This window comes from Panthera pardus, unplaced genomic scaffold (assembly GCF_024362965.1).
Source record: "Panthera pardus isolate Hobbes unplaced genomic scaffold, ASM2436296v1 HiC_scaffold_12, whole genome shotgun sequence".
Taxonomy (NCBI): domain Eukaryota; kingdom Metazoa; phylum Chordata; class Mammalia; order Carnivora; family Felidae; genus Panthera; species Panthera pardus.
In genome coordinates, this window is record NW_026526677.1 from 13,464,290 (window position 1) to 13,480,621 (window position 16,332).

The window sequence follows — 16,332 nt, forward strand, 5'->3', positions numbered from 1 at the left end:
GTGGAATTTAAGATTCAAAGCAGGTCAACATAAGGGAAGGGAAGCAAGAATAACATAAAAACAGGGTGACAAAACATAAGAGACTCTTAAATACAGAGAACAAACTGAGGCTTGCTGGAGGGGTTTAAGGTGGGGGGATGGGCTATATGGCAAGGGGGACTAAGGAGGACCCTTGTTGGGATGAGCCCTAGGTGTTGTAAGTAGGGGAGGCATCACTGGATTCTTCTCTTGAAATCATTTATTGCACTATATGCTAACTAAATTGGATGTAAATTAAAAAAAAGTTTAAGTTCAATCTTTTATGCTTTCTGTATCTTTGAGGTTGATGATTAGCATGGAAATAGTCAAGAGATTCCTAAATAACATACTGATTAAGCAACAGACAGTATACTTATATTTGGTATGATTTTCAACAGTGAGGATTGTGCTCTCACACGATTAACCATAAATTGGTATAAGTAGAACCTCTGGTTCTCTACTTGCCCTTCAGCCTGAGATCTGGAGATTTCTGCTGGTTCCAGGGGACTTAATACAGCCAGATGTGGAAGGTGCCTCAAGGGTGTTACTTGTTGCAACGGGAGAAATCATTTTCTCGCTTGTGACTCATAAGCTTCTCACTTGGTGAAAGGTGCCACTGTCATTATAAAAATGATTGTCTGTCCATCTTGTGTTTCTGTGTGACTGACTCTATGGCCCTCTTGCTTCTGGTGGGTCTGCGATTGGAGGAACCTCATTATAACATAATAGCAATAATAAGCATCAGAATGGGTGTTCTCAGCTTATGAAACTATTCCGTTTGCCTTACTCCTTTGTCCCAGTCACGCTATGATATGGACGAGCCAGCTAATACTAGGCACACCTGTTACACAGATTGAGGTAGGAGGGTATAAATGACCTGGCCAATTTCACTGTAGGGTGTTAAGGAGCTGAAATTAGGGTCTGGGTTCTGACTTCTATTCCAGTCACCCTTACTTAATGCCCAACTGACAGTGCGTGCAAGTTCTCACTGCCTCATTTTACCAACAAGAATGGTGCTTTTGAGGAAATAGGGTTTCAGGGAAGACCATATGAAGACAGCCACAGGGAAGACGAATTTTCCTTTGGATGAATTCATGTTAAATCACCACAAAATCTCAAATCCGTTTCTTCATCCTGTTCCTCTACAGTTAATGCAGTATCTGTCATTTCTGAAGGCTTACATCTCAGCTTGAACACTCCCGAGTGAAATTTTTTATGAGCAGGATACTCTTTTAGGACTGGTGAGTAGAAGTGAGTCAATAGGAATCCTTTCTGAGTTAGTGCTGTTCCTGTCATATGCTTCTCCAGCCTTCCCTTCCCCTAGGCACCTGTCCCTGCTGGTGAAAAGATAACTACATTGGGGAGCCTGGGTGGCTCCATTGGTTGAGTGTCTCACTTCGGCTCAGGTCATGATCTTGCATTTCCTGAGTTTGAGCCCCGCATCAGGCTGTGCTGACAGCTCAGAGCCTGGAGCCTGCTTTGGATTCTGTGTCTCCCTCCCTCCCTCTCTCTCTCTGCCCCTCCACCACTTGCACCCTCTCTCTCTCTTTCAAAAATAAATAAACTTAAAAAAATAAATACTGGGTGTATTTATAAAAAAAAGAAAACTACCTTAATGCCTATTCCATCAGCTCCTGGCAAGTGATTGAAGTTATTCCAGAAATGCCAACTGCCCGTGTCTATTAATATCACTTAATTCCCTCTTACTTTGAATTCCTTGGCATGGAAATTAATGAGCGTTGACTATGGAGTCAGACATTGCTGGGTCTGAAACTACTCCAGCATTTCCTATCTGTGACATCAGGCAAGTTGTTTGGCCTGCCTAAGCCCCAAGTTTTTCATCTGTAAAGTGATATTAATTATAGGTCTTGCCCCAAGGGGTTATTATGAGGACTAAATAGACTAATGTCTATGAAGGGGGTAGCTCAGTACTTACTGCTTGGTAGATGTTCTTATGTTTTGAAAATAATTTTGATAATTCAGAGTTACAATATAGAAATTATTTTCATATATATGACAAATTTTTCCTTTCTATCAAATTAGAAAGAATTACATTCATATACTTGTTTCCCTCCCCTCCCTCCCTCTCTTCTTCCCTCCCTCCCTTCCACACATCTTTGTTGTCTGCCTCCAACAGATCAGGCAGTTCCTACTCTCATGGATATTGCAGGCTGGGGTAGAAGACAAACAAATTAATGAATCACACAAACGAATGTACAATTTTACCTGTAGTAATTGTTACAGAGTGTATAACAATAGGTCTTGACTTACAATAGGCCTTTAGTGTGGAGGCTGCCCTGAGATCAGCAGGTGAGTGGCAGGTAACCAGGAGAGAAGAAGTGAGGGCAGGGAGGGTGACAGAGGGGTTCAGACACTGGGCTTAGGGGCAAAGACGCTGTAGCAGAGCAAGTGTCATGACTGGAAGAAGCCACTGGGGCCGAAGCAGAGGAAACAAGGGCCAGTCTGGTACAAGGTAGGGGAGGGCAATGGGGAGGGGCCGATGTAGGCAAAGTCTGTTGGCCATCTGAGGGTTGGCTCTTTATTCCAAGAGCCATGAAAACCCATTGAACAGTTTCAGGTAAGGCTGTAACTCAATTCTCAGGAGTCATTTAGTTTAAAGACGCAGAAGTCTGGCCCGGCTTCATTCAAGTGGCTATAGAGCAGAGAGGACAGAAATGAAATACCCTGAGGACTGACCATCTAGATTCTCCCTCAGTGCTCAGTGTTGTGGGAAGCTGTGAACGTCACAGGCCTTGGTTCTCCTCCAAGAGGCTTGTTGAACAGGTAATAAAATGTAGTCACATTCCTCACCAAGTGCAAATACCTGTCAGCACAGGGTGAGGAAGATAAATTAGTTGAGATAGTTCATGAAAATGACTACTATGCTGACTTGGGACGCCTTAAGCAGGTTAAAGTTTACCCACCATAAATTTTTATTCTTACCTAGCAACTTGCTTGAACTAATTTCACATGTTTTCCCTACAAAATGTGTCAAAATCTCCCAGATGTGTTCAGTCCCACAGTAACCAACTCCATTCAGGCAACTGCCGAGTGGTCTGGTCTCAACACAGAGAGGGATGCCTTTGAGTTACTGAGTCTGTCCAGGAAGAAGTCAACTTGCTATTTCTAGTGACCAGGAGGAGAAACAGGACTTGAGCACCTCTGGGGGTTGGACCAGATGAGGCAGAGAAAACAACCACTGTCCCCCACACCCACTTGCAGCCCTGATTTCCGGCAGGAGAAATCACTTATAGATCCACCAGTAGGTGGAATATGGGTTATGGCCATATCCATTAGGGCTTATATTATAAAGAATCATAAAACCAATAAATCCTTTCTTCCTTTCTATCCTCTGCTTAACTTCCCTGTTCAATATTATTACCATTTCAATGCTCCTCCTCCCCCCCCCCCCCCCAACCAGTTCTTGCTTTCCTGGCTTTGACATACATGGTTAACTCCCCTGGACCTGTGAGTCACTTCACATACTGTCCTTCATTGCCCCATCTTGTACCTCTCTGGCCCCTGCTCCCTCTGCTTCAGCACCAGTGGCTTTTTTCAAGTCATAACACTCACTTCTGCCACAGGATCTGTGCTCCTGAACCTGGGGATTTAATTAAGAACAAAGAAAAATAGTATTTTGCAGGGTTTGGAGTGAGGGAATGAAATGCTTCCTGGTAGCATTTCAGACAACAGATAAATCCCTAATGCTGACTTGCCTGGAGCTGCAGATGGAAGTTTATACTGTTTGCTTTCCCTCCTCACAGCTAGGGTGAGCTCCAACATGACACCATGAACAGATGAGCAAAAGCACCAAAGCCAGACATCAGTATGGTCTTGAGAGTGTCCACTCATCCTTCTAGCATTGAAACTCTCTTATCTTAAGAAATGCGTAACTCGGTGCTAAGCTTGGAAAATGCCTTGACACAGCCTGGGGCCTACATTACAGAAAACAAATCTCTTTCCTTCATCAGAGTTACTGAATAGCAAGGCACAGTATTTCCGCTCTTGTGGGTAGGAATTAGGCAAATCAGTCTTATACTCAGGACCAGTTTACGCTTTAGCAGAAGGCCAGTAATGCTAAAATACGGAAGCTTAACTCCTGTGTCAGTGGGCATTGGGCCTGGATGTAGGGAGCTCCTTAAGAGATTTTATAAGTTGGAAGAAAAATACATACACACCATAATTACACATATGCCATTACAATAAGAAAAATTCAAAGTGAAGATTGAAACATTTAAGGAGACTTTAATGTTAATTATGTTTAATTTTTAGAGAAAAAAGAGGCTCACACATTTAAGTAAGGAATAAGCAAAAATTTGTATGGTCAACAGAAATTTCTTAAATACACCATTCTCTTCTAAGGGCAACCGTGCTGTTTTCCCAAGTGTCCATCAGAGGTCTCTCTTTTGTCCCACTTCTTCTTATACCCAGTTTCTCAGTAAGCCTTTTGCCTGGTTCCCTTGCATATGCCCCAGTGATGGAGATGATCTGATTAGGTCTATTAGTAGGACTAAGTTCAAGATTCTATAGAAGAAATAAAGAAAATTGGCTCCCATTTCCCTTTTGGTACCCTAACCATCTTGTGTTTCCATTGCTTTGCAATTGCAGAGAAAACCTTCAGGGAGGGGGTTATCATGTGCCCTTGGGATTCACACTCCTGGCACCGCAGGTATGCCCATGGCACCAGCAGGGAAGCAGGAAAGAGCTCTTGCACATTCATTAACCCCCTTCAGAGACACAGCTACATGTGTGTCAAGGTTGATGCTCTGCTTCATGTTTCATAGTAAGCATCCATCCAGAGGGCTGCAGATTTCTTCAAGGCCCTGTGGGAGAGGTAAACAAAATCATCGGTAGGTGAGACTTTAATGTAAGAGGAGCTGCTCCATGGAACATGTGCACTTTTGCTTGGTTCAAGGCAATGTTTTCATTTTCAGCTATATCTGAAAGATGTCTTTTCTGTTGTCCAGTGGAGGGAGTCAAAGATACTGCATTGATTTTTAGCAGATGAATTCACCTTTTCTTTAGGGGGGAGGTTGAGTTTTTTTTTCATTTTATTCTCTTTTGTGTCCCAAACCATTAACTATCCTCTTCTCTAGCATAAAAAAAAAAAAAAAACTTCTCTGAGCCACTCTATAAGATAACGCATATACCTCTCTACCAACTCATCCTGTTTTCTACCCACCATCATGCTTTATAATGTGAAAGATGTTTTTCTAGGCTCTGGGGATACAGCAGTGAGTAGGAGAGACATGAGACCGACCTACATGGAGTTCCTGGTTTGGTTTGGGAGACATATATATCTAGATATACATATACACATGTGTATATGTATATCTAGATATATATGTCTCCGTATATGTATATATATATATTTTATTATAATTTATTGTCAAATTTGTTATCATACAATCTGTAAAATGTGCTCTTGGTTTTTGGGGTAGTTTCCTGTGGTTCATTGCTTACACTTAACACCCAGGGTTCATCCCAACAAGTGCCCTCCTCAATGCCCATCACCCATTTTCCCCTCTGGGGAGACATTTATTAAATAATTTATTACCCACAATGTTATTTAATCATGATTGTGATAAAGGTAAAGTGAAGAGAAGCAGGTGCTGCAAGAGCAGGTGACAGATTGAGTCCTGGGGTCAAGGGAAGACCAAGATGAGGAAAAGGCATTTATGAATCTTGGGGAGGGGATGGAAATTGACAAGGTGATGTGAGGGAAGGGGACAGACTGGAAGAACATTCTAGGCAAAAACCAAGGGGCAAAGGACAGAAAATGGCAAGGGGCAGGAAGTTCTGTAGCAACTGAAGAGAGGTTAGGTCTCTGGAGGACAGAAAAGGAAGATGGGAGCGGTGGAGAGTCTGAAGCTGGAGAAACACCCAGGGGCAGATCAGGCCAGATCTGATCTTGTTGGCATCATTCAAGACACTGGTATTTTTTTCCCTAATTCTAAAAGAAAGAGAAACTTATTAAACCCAGATCATGGGCTGTTGATGTTCTCTAGGGGGCTGTGAATGCACCACGATGAGCACAGATTTTCAGTTCCTGCAGGCTTCTCTGCTCTTGGTCGGTTCCCCTACCCCCCAACCCACACACTTATGTCCCTGGACCCTGTAGACATCTAAGTTTACAACTCTGGGCCAGATGACTTGAAAGTCCCTCCCCGCACATAAATTCTAAACCATGTCAAGGTTCTGTGGGGGATTCAGAGACAACACACAGTCCTGGTTTTAAGAAGCTTGAGATTTAGTAGGGTAGTGAGACATTTTCACTAAGAAGTATCTCGAAGGCAGTAGGTAAATGGTAAGAATTATTTATTATCATTGCATTGTTGATGTTTCCTGAAGGGTCTCATGTCCATGCTGGACATACAGATGCCCCTTAACAAAGAGTTGTTGGGTAAATGATTCACAAGCCAGTGAATAGTCTGGGGACTAGCAGTGAGAGGGAAATGAGAGCTGTGAGCTGAGAGACTCTGTAATTACCTGACAATATCTCCAAATGCTTCCAACATGGGCTTATTCACATACTGTAATCCATGCTTCGCACACAGTGACCTCACCAGGGGTGCCACCTTGTGATAATTATGGCGTGGCATTGTGGGAAACAGACTAGGGAAACAGAAACAGGAGATATAAAACTTAGATCAAAAGAAGAAGTTTTTGTTCCCCTATTACTAGATAAAACTCTATTAGCAATGTAGACATTGTACAATACTTCTCTAGGAAGCTCAAGTACTCTTGCCAAAGCATTCTAATCTTATCTCTTAACCCTCTGCATGCCCTGTGGGTGGCTAATGTTTGGGAAGACCAAAGAGACTTACCTCTATAAAATATATTTATTCTGAGACAGGTGAAATGAAAGTATGGGGTTTCTACCATTTTGAATTACCTGGAGAGCTGGAGATAACTTCCCCAACCCCAGTTCTGTCTCTGTCTCTTTCTGTATATACATATATCTCCTGCACAATGAATAGGTGAATATTAGTAAGTTTTCATCAAGGCATATGGGGAAAAGTTCTAGGAGAAAAGTAAGAAGAGAGATGGGTTTTATCCAAGGCTTTCGCTAATCAGCCAGATGAACTTCTTGGGTTTTAACCTTCTCTTTGATGAAATATGAATAATAATCTTTCTTGTTTTGCTGAGATTTTAAAGGACTAACGAGAGAAAGGATAAGAAAATCCCATGAGTAGGTATAAGATCTTTTTCCTTCTCTGCCTATCATAGATTTGGCTTAGATGAAATGAATGTGGAAAGTCTCTTCCTTGAATATTCTGGAGAGATTGACTTTCAAAGTATTATCATTTCCTCTTTCTTTGGTGCCTATCTAACTGCCTATTGGTAAAGTATTTCCAGATATCACTTGGAAATTGCAGTAGGAACTGGATTTCATTGTTGATTATTTTAAACCTCAGCTCCAAAGATGTAGATACAGATTAATATTCAAATTAAATCTTAATTAAGTTTCAACACAACTCGGATACACAAATGTCATGATTTTTCTTGGGTTTTGCCAACAAACCACATGTAAAAAAACAATCACGAGTTCCTAAGTCCTTAGGAATCCAGAAACTGAGTCTTTGGTATTTTTTCAAGATCTTCCTCCATTTACTCACAATTGTTACACCTCCTTTCTTTCTTCCTTTCCTTACCATTGATGCTAATAGAATTGAGAGAATTCTGATTCATTTTTTCCATCAGAAGTCCCGAGTCTAAGGCTTGCTCTGGACTGTATGGGGGGGGGGGGTGGGGACTGTTAAAATTACAGCCTTTGCGTTTTATCATGAACTGTTTCCATCACTTACTGGTGCTCGATCTGAAAGTTCAGGTGCCCAGTGAACCAGTCATTGAAAATGGACTGTTCAACATTACAGGTGGTCAAGACCTGCAAAGAAAAAGGTTACATTAGATGTAAGTAAGCCCAAGTGTCAAAGGAGATGTTTATTTATTACCCAGGTGCCCGGGGGGTTCAGTCGTTAAGCATCTGGCTTTGGCTCAGGTCATGCTCTCACAGTTCATGAGTTGGAATCCCACATTGTGTGAGCTTGAGCCCCACTTCGGGTGAGCATGAGTTCCGCTTGAGTGGCCCCCGTTTCTCTCTCTCTTTCTCTCCCCCTCTCTCTCCTTCTCTTTCTCTCTCTCTGTCTCTCTCCCTCTGCCCCTCCTGGGATTCTGTCTCTTTCTGCCCCTCCCTCACTTGTGACCTCTCTCTCTTTCAAAAAAAATATGTATATTCCCTTAATAAGCTAATTGTTCAACAAGTTCCTATTTTGTGTAAGAAACTAAAAGGGATATAAAAGATACACAGTGCCAGGTCTCAAGGAAATTATAATTTAAAAAGGTGCTAAGATATTTTGCTAAGAAGTTTATACAAAGCAACAAATATAAAGAAGTATGTAGGATTTGAAGGGGCTAAGTCACCATCAGCCCTTGGGTACAGAAGGCTAAAGTGTCATAAATGAGGACTCTGGCAGATGGGAAGTGGGATTATAGGATTTTGGTAGAGATTGTTGGGGTTAGAATACCATTTCCATAGAGTACATATGAAGGACTTCTAAATGGGAAGTGAGGCATTCAATTGTTCCAGCCACAGATTCTGAGCATACAAGTACATTTCAGTTTAAGCAGTTTCCTTTACAATCTAATGTATTTTATTTTATGAACTTAAAACCGTTATCCTGAGAAGGAGTTCATGGGCTTCTCAAGACTTTCAAAATTAAGAACCCTTATGAATATCATTTTGTTCAGTGCCTTTTTTTTTATTATTATGAAATTTATTGTCAAATTGGTTTCCATACAACATCCAGTGCTCATCCCAACAGGTGCCCTCCTCAATACCCATCACCCCCCCTCCCCTCCCTCCCATCCCCCATCAACCCTCAGTTTGTTCTCAGTTTTTAGGAGCCTCTTATGTTTTGGCTCCCTCCCTCTCTAACCATTTTTTTTTCTTCCTCTCCCCCATGGTCTTCTGTTAAGTTTCTCAGGATCCACATAGGAGTGGAAACATATGGAATCTGTCCTTCTCTGTATGACTTATTTCACTTAGCATAACACTCTCCAGTTCCACCCACGTTGCTGCAAAAGGCCATATTTCATTCTTTCTCATTGCCACGTAGTATTCCATTGTGTATATAAACCACAATTTCTTTATCCATTTGTCAGTTGATGGACATTTATGCTCTTTCCACAATTTGGCTCTTGTTGAGAGGGCTGCTGTAAACATTGGGGTACAAGTGCCCCTATGCATCAGTACTCCTGTATCCCTTGGGTAAATTCCTAGCAGTGCTACTGCTGGGTCACAGGATAGACCTTAATTTTTTGAGGAACCTCCACACTGTTTTCCAGAGCGGCTGCACCAGTTTGCCTTCCCACCAACAGTGCTGGAGGGTTCCTGTTTCTCCACATCCTCTCCAGCATCTATAGTCTCCTGTTTTGTTCATTTTAGCCACTCTGACTGGTGTGAGGTGATATCTGAGTGTGGTTTTGATTTGTATTTCCCTGATGAGGCATGACATTGAGCGTCTTTTCATATGCCTGTTGGCCATCCAGATGTCTCTTTTCTCACTGGGTCTCTGTCTGGTTTAGGAATCAAAGTAATGCTGACTTCATAGAATGAGTCTGGAAGTTTTCCTTCCCTTTCTATTTTTTTGGAATAGCTTGAGAAGGATAGGTATTATCTCTGCTTTAAATGTCTGGTAGAATTCCCCAGGGAAGCCATCTGGTCCTGGACTCTTATTTGTTGGGAGATTTTTGATAACTGATTCAATTTCTTCGCTGGTTATGGGTCTGCTCAAGCTTTCTATTTCTTCCTGTTTGAGTTTGGAAGTGTGTGGGTGTTTAGGAATTTGTCTATTTCTTCCAAGTTGTCCAGTTTGTTGGCATATAATTTTTCATAGTATTCCCTGATAGTTGCTTGTATTTCTGAGAGATCGGTTGTAATAATTCCATTTTCATTCATGATTTTATCTATTTGGGTCATCTCCCTTTTCTTTTTGAGAAGCCTGGCTAGAGGTTTGTCAATTTTGTTTATTTTTTCAAAAAACCAACTCTTGGTTTCGTTGATCTGCTCTACAGTTTTTTTAGATTCTATATTGTTTATTTCTGCTCTGATCTTTATTATTTCTCTTCTTCTTCTGGATTTGGGGTGTCTTTGCTGTTCTGCTTCTGTTTCCTTTAGGTGTGCTGTTAGATTTTGTATTTGGGATTTTTATCGTTCCTTGAGATAGGCCTGGATTGCAATGTATTTTCCTCTCAGGACTGCCTTTGCTGCATCCCAAAGCGTTTGGATTGTTGTATTTTCATTTTTGTTTGTTTCCATATATTTTTAAATTTCTTCTTTAATTGCCTGGTTGACCCATTCATTCTTTAGTAGGGTGTTCTTTAACCTCCATGCTTTTGGAGGTTTTCCAGACTTTTTCCTGTGGTTGATTTCAAGCTTCATAGCATTGTGGTCTGAGAGTATGCATGGTATAATTTCAATTCTTGTATACTTATGAAGGGCTGTTTTGTGACCCAGTATGTGATCTATCTTGGAGAATGTTCCATGTGCACTCGAGAAGAAAGTATATTCTGTTGCTTTGGGATGCAGAGTTCTAAATATATCTATCAAGTCTGTCTGATCCAGTGCATCATTCAAGGTCCTTGTTTCTTTATTGATCCTGTGTCTAGATGATCTATCCAATGTTGTAAGTGGAGTGTTAAAGACCCTGCAATTACCACATTCTTATCAATAAGGTTGCTTATGTTTGTGAATAATTGTTTTATATATTTGGGGGCTCCCATATTCGGCGCATAGACATTTATAATTGTTAGCTCTTCCTGATGGATAGACCCTGTAATTATTATATAATGCCCTTCTTCATCTCCTGTTACAGCCTTTAATTTAAAGTCTAGTTTGTCTGATATAAGTATGGCTACTCCAGCTTTCTTTTGACTTCCAGTAGCATGATAAATAGTTCTCCATCCCCTCACTTTCAATCTGAAGGTGTCCTTAGGTCTAAACTGAGTCTCTTGTAGACAGCAAATAGATGGATCTTGTTTTTTTATCCACTCTGATACCCTATGTCTTTTGGTTGGAGCATTTAGTCCATTTACATTCAGTGTTATTATTGAAAGATATGGGTTTAGAGTCATTGTGATGTCTGTAGGTTTCATGCTTGCAATGATGTCTCTGGTACTTTGTCTCACAGGATCCCCCTTAAGATCTCTTGTAGTGCTGGTTTAGTGGTGATGAATTCCTTCAGTTTTTGTTTGGGAAAACCTTTATCTCTCCTTCTGTTCTAAATGACAGACTTGCTGGATAAAGGATTCTCAGCTGCATATTTTTTTTGTTCATCACATTGAAGATTTCCTGCCATTCCTTTCTGGCCTGCCAAGTCTCAGTGGACAGATCCGTCACGAGTCTTATAGGTCTCCCTTTATATGTTAGAGCCTGTTTATCCCTAGCTGCTTTCAGAATTCTCTCTTTATCCTTGTATTTTGCCAGTTTCACTATGATATGTTGTGCAGAAGATCAATTCAAGTTATGTCTGCAGGAAGTTCTCTGTGCCTCTTGGATTTCAATGCCTTTTTCCTTCCTCAGATCAGGGAAGTTCTCAGCTATGATTTCTTCCAGTACACCTTCAGCACCTTTCCCTCTCTCTTCCTCCTCTGGAATCCCAATTATACGTACATTATTTCGTTTAATTACGTCACTTAGTTCTCTAAGTCTCCCCTCATACTCTTGGATTTTTTTATTTCTCTTTTTCTCAGCTTCTTCTTTTTCCATAATTTTATCTTCTAATTCACCTATTCTCTCCTCTGCCTCTTCAATCTGATCTGTGTTCGCCACCATTTTATTTTGCAGCTCATTTATTGCATTTTTTAGCTCCTCCTGACTGTTTCTTAGTCCCTTGATCTCTGTAGTAATAGATTCTCTGCTGTCCTCTATACTTTTTTCAGGCCCAGCGATTAATTTTATGACTATTATTTTAAATTCATTTTCTGTTATATTGCTGAAATTGTTTTTGATCAGTTTGTTAGCTGTCGCTACTTCCTGGAGTTTCTTTTGAGGAGAATTCTTCCGTTTCATAATTTTGAATAGTCCCTGGAGTGGCAGGGAACTGCAGAGCTCTTCCTCTGTTCTGTCTGGAGTAACTTGCATTGGTGGGCAGGGCTGCAGTCAGACCTGATGTTTGCCCCCAGCCCACCGCTGGGGCCACAGTCAGACTGGTGTGTACCTTATCTTCCCCTCTCCCAGGGGCAGGACTCGCTATGGAGTGGTGTGGCCTCTGTCTGGGCTACTTGCACACTGTCAGGCTTGTGGTACTGCTTTGATGGGATCTGGTGTATTAGCTGGGATGGATCTGCAAGGTGCACAGGGGCGGGAGGGGAAGACTCAGCTCGCTTTGCCTTTGGTGGTCCTCTGTGGGAGGGGCCCTGTGGCACCAGGAGGGAGGCAGACCTGTTGGAGGCATGGACCTGTAGAAGCACAGTGTTGGGTGTTTGCGTGGTGCAAGCAAGTTCCATGAGGGGAACTGGTTCCCTTTGGGATTTTGGCTGGGGGATGGGTGAGGGAGACGGCACTTCCCAGCGCCTTTGTTCCCCACCAAGCTGAGCTCTGTCCTCCAGGGCTCAACAACTCTCCCTCCCGCTTTCCATTCTCCGAGCACAGCTGTTAACTTATAACATTCCAGATGTTAAATCCCACTGGCTGTCCGAACACACTCTGTCCAGCCCCTCTGCTTTTGCAAGCCATACTCGGGGGCTCTGCTTAGCTGGTGGGCTGCCCCTCCACCCTGGCTCCCTCCCGCCAGTCCGCGTAGCGCTCACCATCTCTCCGCCCTTCTTACCCTCTTCCGTGGGCCTCTTGTCTATGCTTGACTCTGGAGAGTCCGTTCTGCTAGTCTTCTGGTGGTTATTGGGGTAAATTAAGCAGATGTGGGTGGAATCTAAGTGATCAGCAGGACGCGGTGAGCCCAGAATCCTCCTACGCCACCATCTTCCTCAGCAATCTATTCAATGTCTTTTTAATGTTTAATTCCAGTTGGGGTTGTTGCCATTTTGAATGTTATTTTCGTGGTTGTTTTATGTCAATGTTTCTCAAAGTGTATTTTGGAGCACCTTAGGGTTCTCTAAGATCCTTTCAGGGGATCTGCAAGTCAAAACTATTTCTAAGACAGCATTTGCGTTTTTAATTTCCAATCTCTCAGGCTTGTACACTGGATTTTTTTCCAGAGGCTTCTAAACATGGGATGGCATCATCAGCCTGATGTTTAACATGTATTGGTTTTATTCTTGTTATTTTAGAGTTAATTAATAAATAGGTGTTTTAAAATTCTCAGTTTTAATTTCAAATATAGTAAATATAAATGGATATAACTTACATAGACAAAAGCTCTTTGAGGTTCTCAATAACTCTTAAGAGCATAAGGTGGTTTGTGACCAAAAAGTTTGAGAACCAATACCCTATGCCCTAAGGGAAGGTCCACTGAATTTGGGAATGAGTTTGGAAAAAGTGGTATAATGACTGGATTTTCCAGTTAATCATGGCATGGCCACTGGAAGGCTTAGGAAGCAGGGGTATTCTGTACTGATCATAACTCTGCTAATCCTTAATAGCATGTTCATAGAGCATACAATATCTTCTCTCTGGGGCTTTCTAGCTATACAATGAAATGGGGTGAATTTCAGGGTCCTTCTAGGTGTAAACTTAAATGTAATTCTAGGAGCTCAGATTCACTTGAAAGGTTGTGTTCTGTAGGGGACAGGTCAGCAAACATTTCTTATAATGTGATTTTCTCTGATAGTTACTCAGTTTTACTTTTGTAGCATGAAAGCAATCATAGATAATATGTAAATATAAAAGCATGACTGTTTCCAATAATATTTAATTTACAAGAACAAGCAGTGGGCTGGATTTGGCTCTTGGACTATAATTTACTGATTCTTAAATATAAAAAATATTTATTTATTAATTTTGGGAGGGGGGAAGAGAGAGAGAAAGAGAGAGTGAGCGAGCAGGGGAGGGGCATAGAGAGAGGGAGAGAGAGAGTCTTAAGTCCAATGGGGGCTTGATCTCATGAACCATGAGATCATGAACTGAGTCGAAACCAAGAATCATGTGTTCAACTGACTGAGCCACCCAGGAGCCCCTTTACTGACCCTTTAGAGCAAAGCCTCTAAAATCAGACTGCCTAGGTTTAAAACCTGATTTATACCACTTATTAACTGTGATGTCATACAAGTTACTCAACTTCTTCATGCCTTAATTTTATCATCTGTAACGTGGTAATAATCATAGCACCTGTGTTATGTAGTTATATGCAAAGCAGGGGACAGTGCCTGCCTGCTAGCAAGCATTATGTAAGTATAAATTATTATTATCTGAGGTAGCCAGACTCTAAATCAGTATAGTCTGCAGGATCTTCCCCCAGAAACTCCACCATTACCTGAGCGCTGAGCCAGTCCCGGTTCTCCTCTTTGCTCATTCTCATTGGTATGTGGCTCATCTGGGTAACATATGTTACCCAGGGACTTTCAAGAAACCTTTCAGAGAATAAAAGGAGAAAGTGATGACTTCTTGGGGTGTTTCAGTTCCCAACACTGGGCTGGCACAACTGCTGGAAGATCTGGCTGAGCAACTGAGGAAATGGAAGGGAATCAAAGATTCCGATAAAATGGTGGTCATTTGTTTTCCTCTTTGGAGGCCCTTTATATGTAGAGATGACACAGTAGACTTTTGGTCACATAACCAATCTTGCAGCCTTTTGGAAGCAGTGACCCCCAAGTTTGTTGCAGCATTTGTGCAAGGATCAAAATATACCTAGAGCATATGCAAAGTGATAGACAGCCTCAGCTTTGCCATCAGATAGAACTTGGCTCAAGTTCTGGTGTGGCACTGCCATTGGCCCTTACTTGCTCTATAACTTTGATAAATGATTTAATCTCTCTGAGATTAATGAAGATGATGCTACCTACATTACAGGGAGGTGCAAGGATTAAGTAATAAATAATGTAAGGTAAATAAAGTCAGATAATGCAGGTAAATCCTTTATAAAAGTGCATGATGCATAGTAGCTGTCAATATCCTTGCTATTATGTAGGGTTTAGAATCATAATGTGAAAGAATGGGAGAGGAATAAATTGGAAGTTGAAGACAGCTATTTAGTTGAGGGCATTTTGGTTTGGGGAATATCTGTAGCCATAAAATAACATTAAAACTTCTTGTCTTTCCATTATTTTTGGCAAGGATTATGGTATCCAGTCAGATTATAATCTAAAGAACTTGGGGATCAGATGGAATTCTGCAACTTGGAATTAAGCATATGGGAATAAAAGGACAAGACTGGGCAAGTTCTTTTTTCCAAAGAACTCTTCTTATTGAACTATTTCAACTTTAAAAAAAAAGTATTTTTGTGAAATGTCTCAGTTACAGAAAAGGCATGGTATCCCAACCTTCTGCTAATCAAAAATATCTCAGATAAGGGAGGTAAGAGGATCATCTAGGTTACAGGAATGAAAGAAATATTCTTGTTTCTTACTTGACCAAATATATGAGTAATATGGTTCCAAAGATTCCATAGAAAGGGCCAAATGTGATGAAATGGCGGATGTAAAAGCTGCTGACCCAGGCAATGTCCTGCGGAGAAAAGTGATTGACAGTTAAATGCTCTGGACACAATGTCATTTCCCCTTCACTGGTCTAGGGCCCTTTCATGAATTGGCTAAATATTATGCCTTATTATTCAAGGAAGCTACATCTGGAAGGGGCCAAGCATTTTCATGCCCCCTTTTCTACCAGATCTAGCTTCAGATGATAAATCAAATTACTCACCTCCCAATATCTTTGGAGGCACATCACTTTCATGGATTCCAGATTGAAATATACAGGCATGAGGAGGGGGAGCCCAACTGAAAAAGAACACAAAAAAGACGGACAGTAAGTGAGTAGAATGTGATCCCAATGCAAATAAGCAGGAGTCTATCTTCTTAACATGCTACTCCTGGAATGTTGCCCCTGAGAAGGGATGCAAAGTGGAAATCCACAACCACATCCTGGATTCCACGGGGCTCTTTGGGTCTCTGAGGTTGAACCAGGTTTTGGTTCAAGCTCTCAGGACACTAAGGAAGTGGAAGCTTTGAAGATTTGTGTCATTCTTATGGAGGCAACCCAGAAGAGCTTCTGCTGTGAATTTTCAAGCTTTCTCAAGGTCCATGGAATCTGTCAGTCCATCACAATCCTTAGGATTGGGCCCTGTCACAATATGTCAGGGTGGCAGAAACACAGGAGCTGTACTCACTTACTGACCAGATGGTTATTTACCTGCTTCT

General features: G+C 41.5%; 1 protein-coding gene across 1 annotated transcript in view; it reads right to left on the reverse strand.

The window, feature by feature from the left end:
* Positions 1 to 4,237: 4,237 nt before the first annotated feature.
* Positions 4,238 to 16,332, reverse strand: part of LOC109261216 (fatty acid desaturase 2-like protein FADS2B) — a 38,297-nt gene continuing 26,202 nt past the window's right edge. Inside the window, exons 7-12 of the mRNA XM_019439785.2 lie at positions 15,836 to 15,912; positions 15,543 to 15,640; positions 14,451 to 14,547; positions 7,827 to 7,906; positions 6,508 to 6,633; positions 4,238 to 4,841 (exon numbers count right to left, since the gene is read on the reverse strand). Coding sequence (XP_019295330.2) covers positions 4,790 to 4,841; positions 6,508 to 6,633; positions 7,827 to 7,906; positions 14,451 to 14,547; positions 15,543 to 15,640; positions 15,836 to 15,912 — 530 coding nt within the window. The 3' untranslated portion in view covers positions 4,238 to 4,789. The remainder of the gene's footprint in view (positions 4,842 to 6,507; positions 6,634 to 7,826; positions 7,907 to 14,450; positions 14,548 to 15,542; positions 15,641 to 15,835; positions 15,913 to 16,332) is intronic.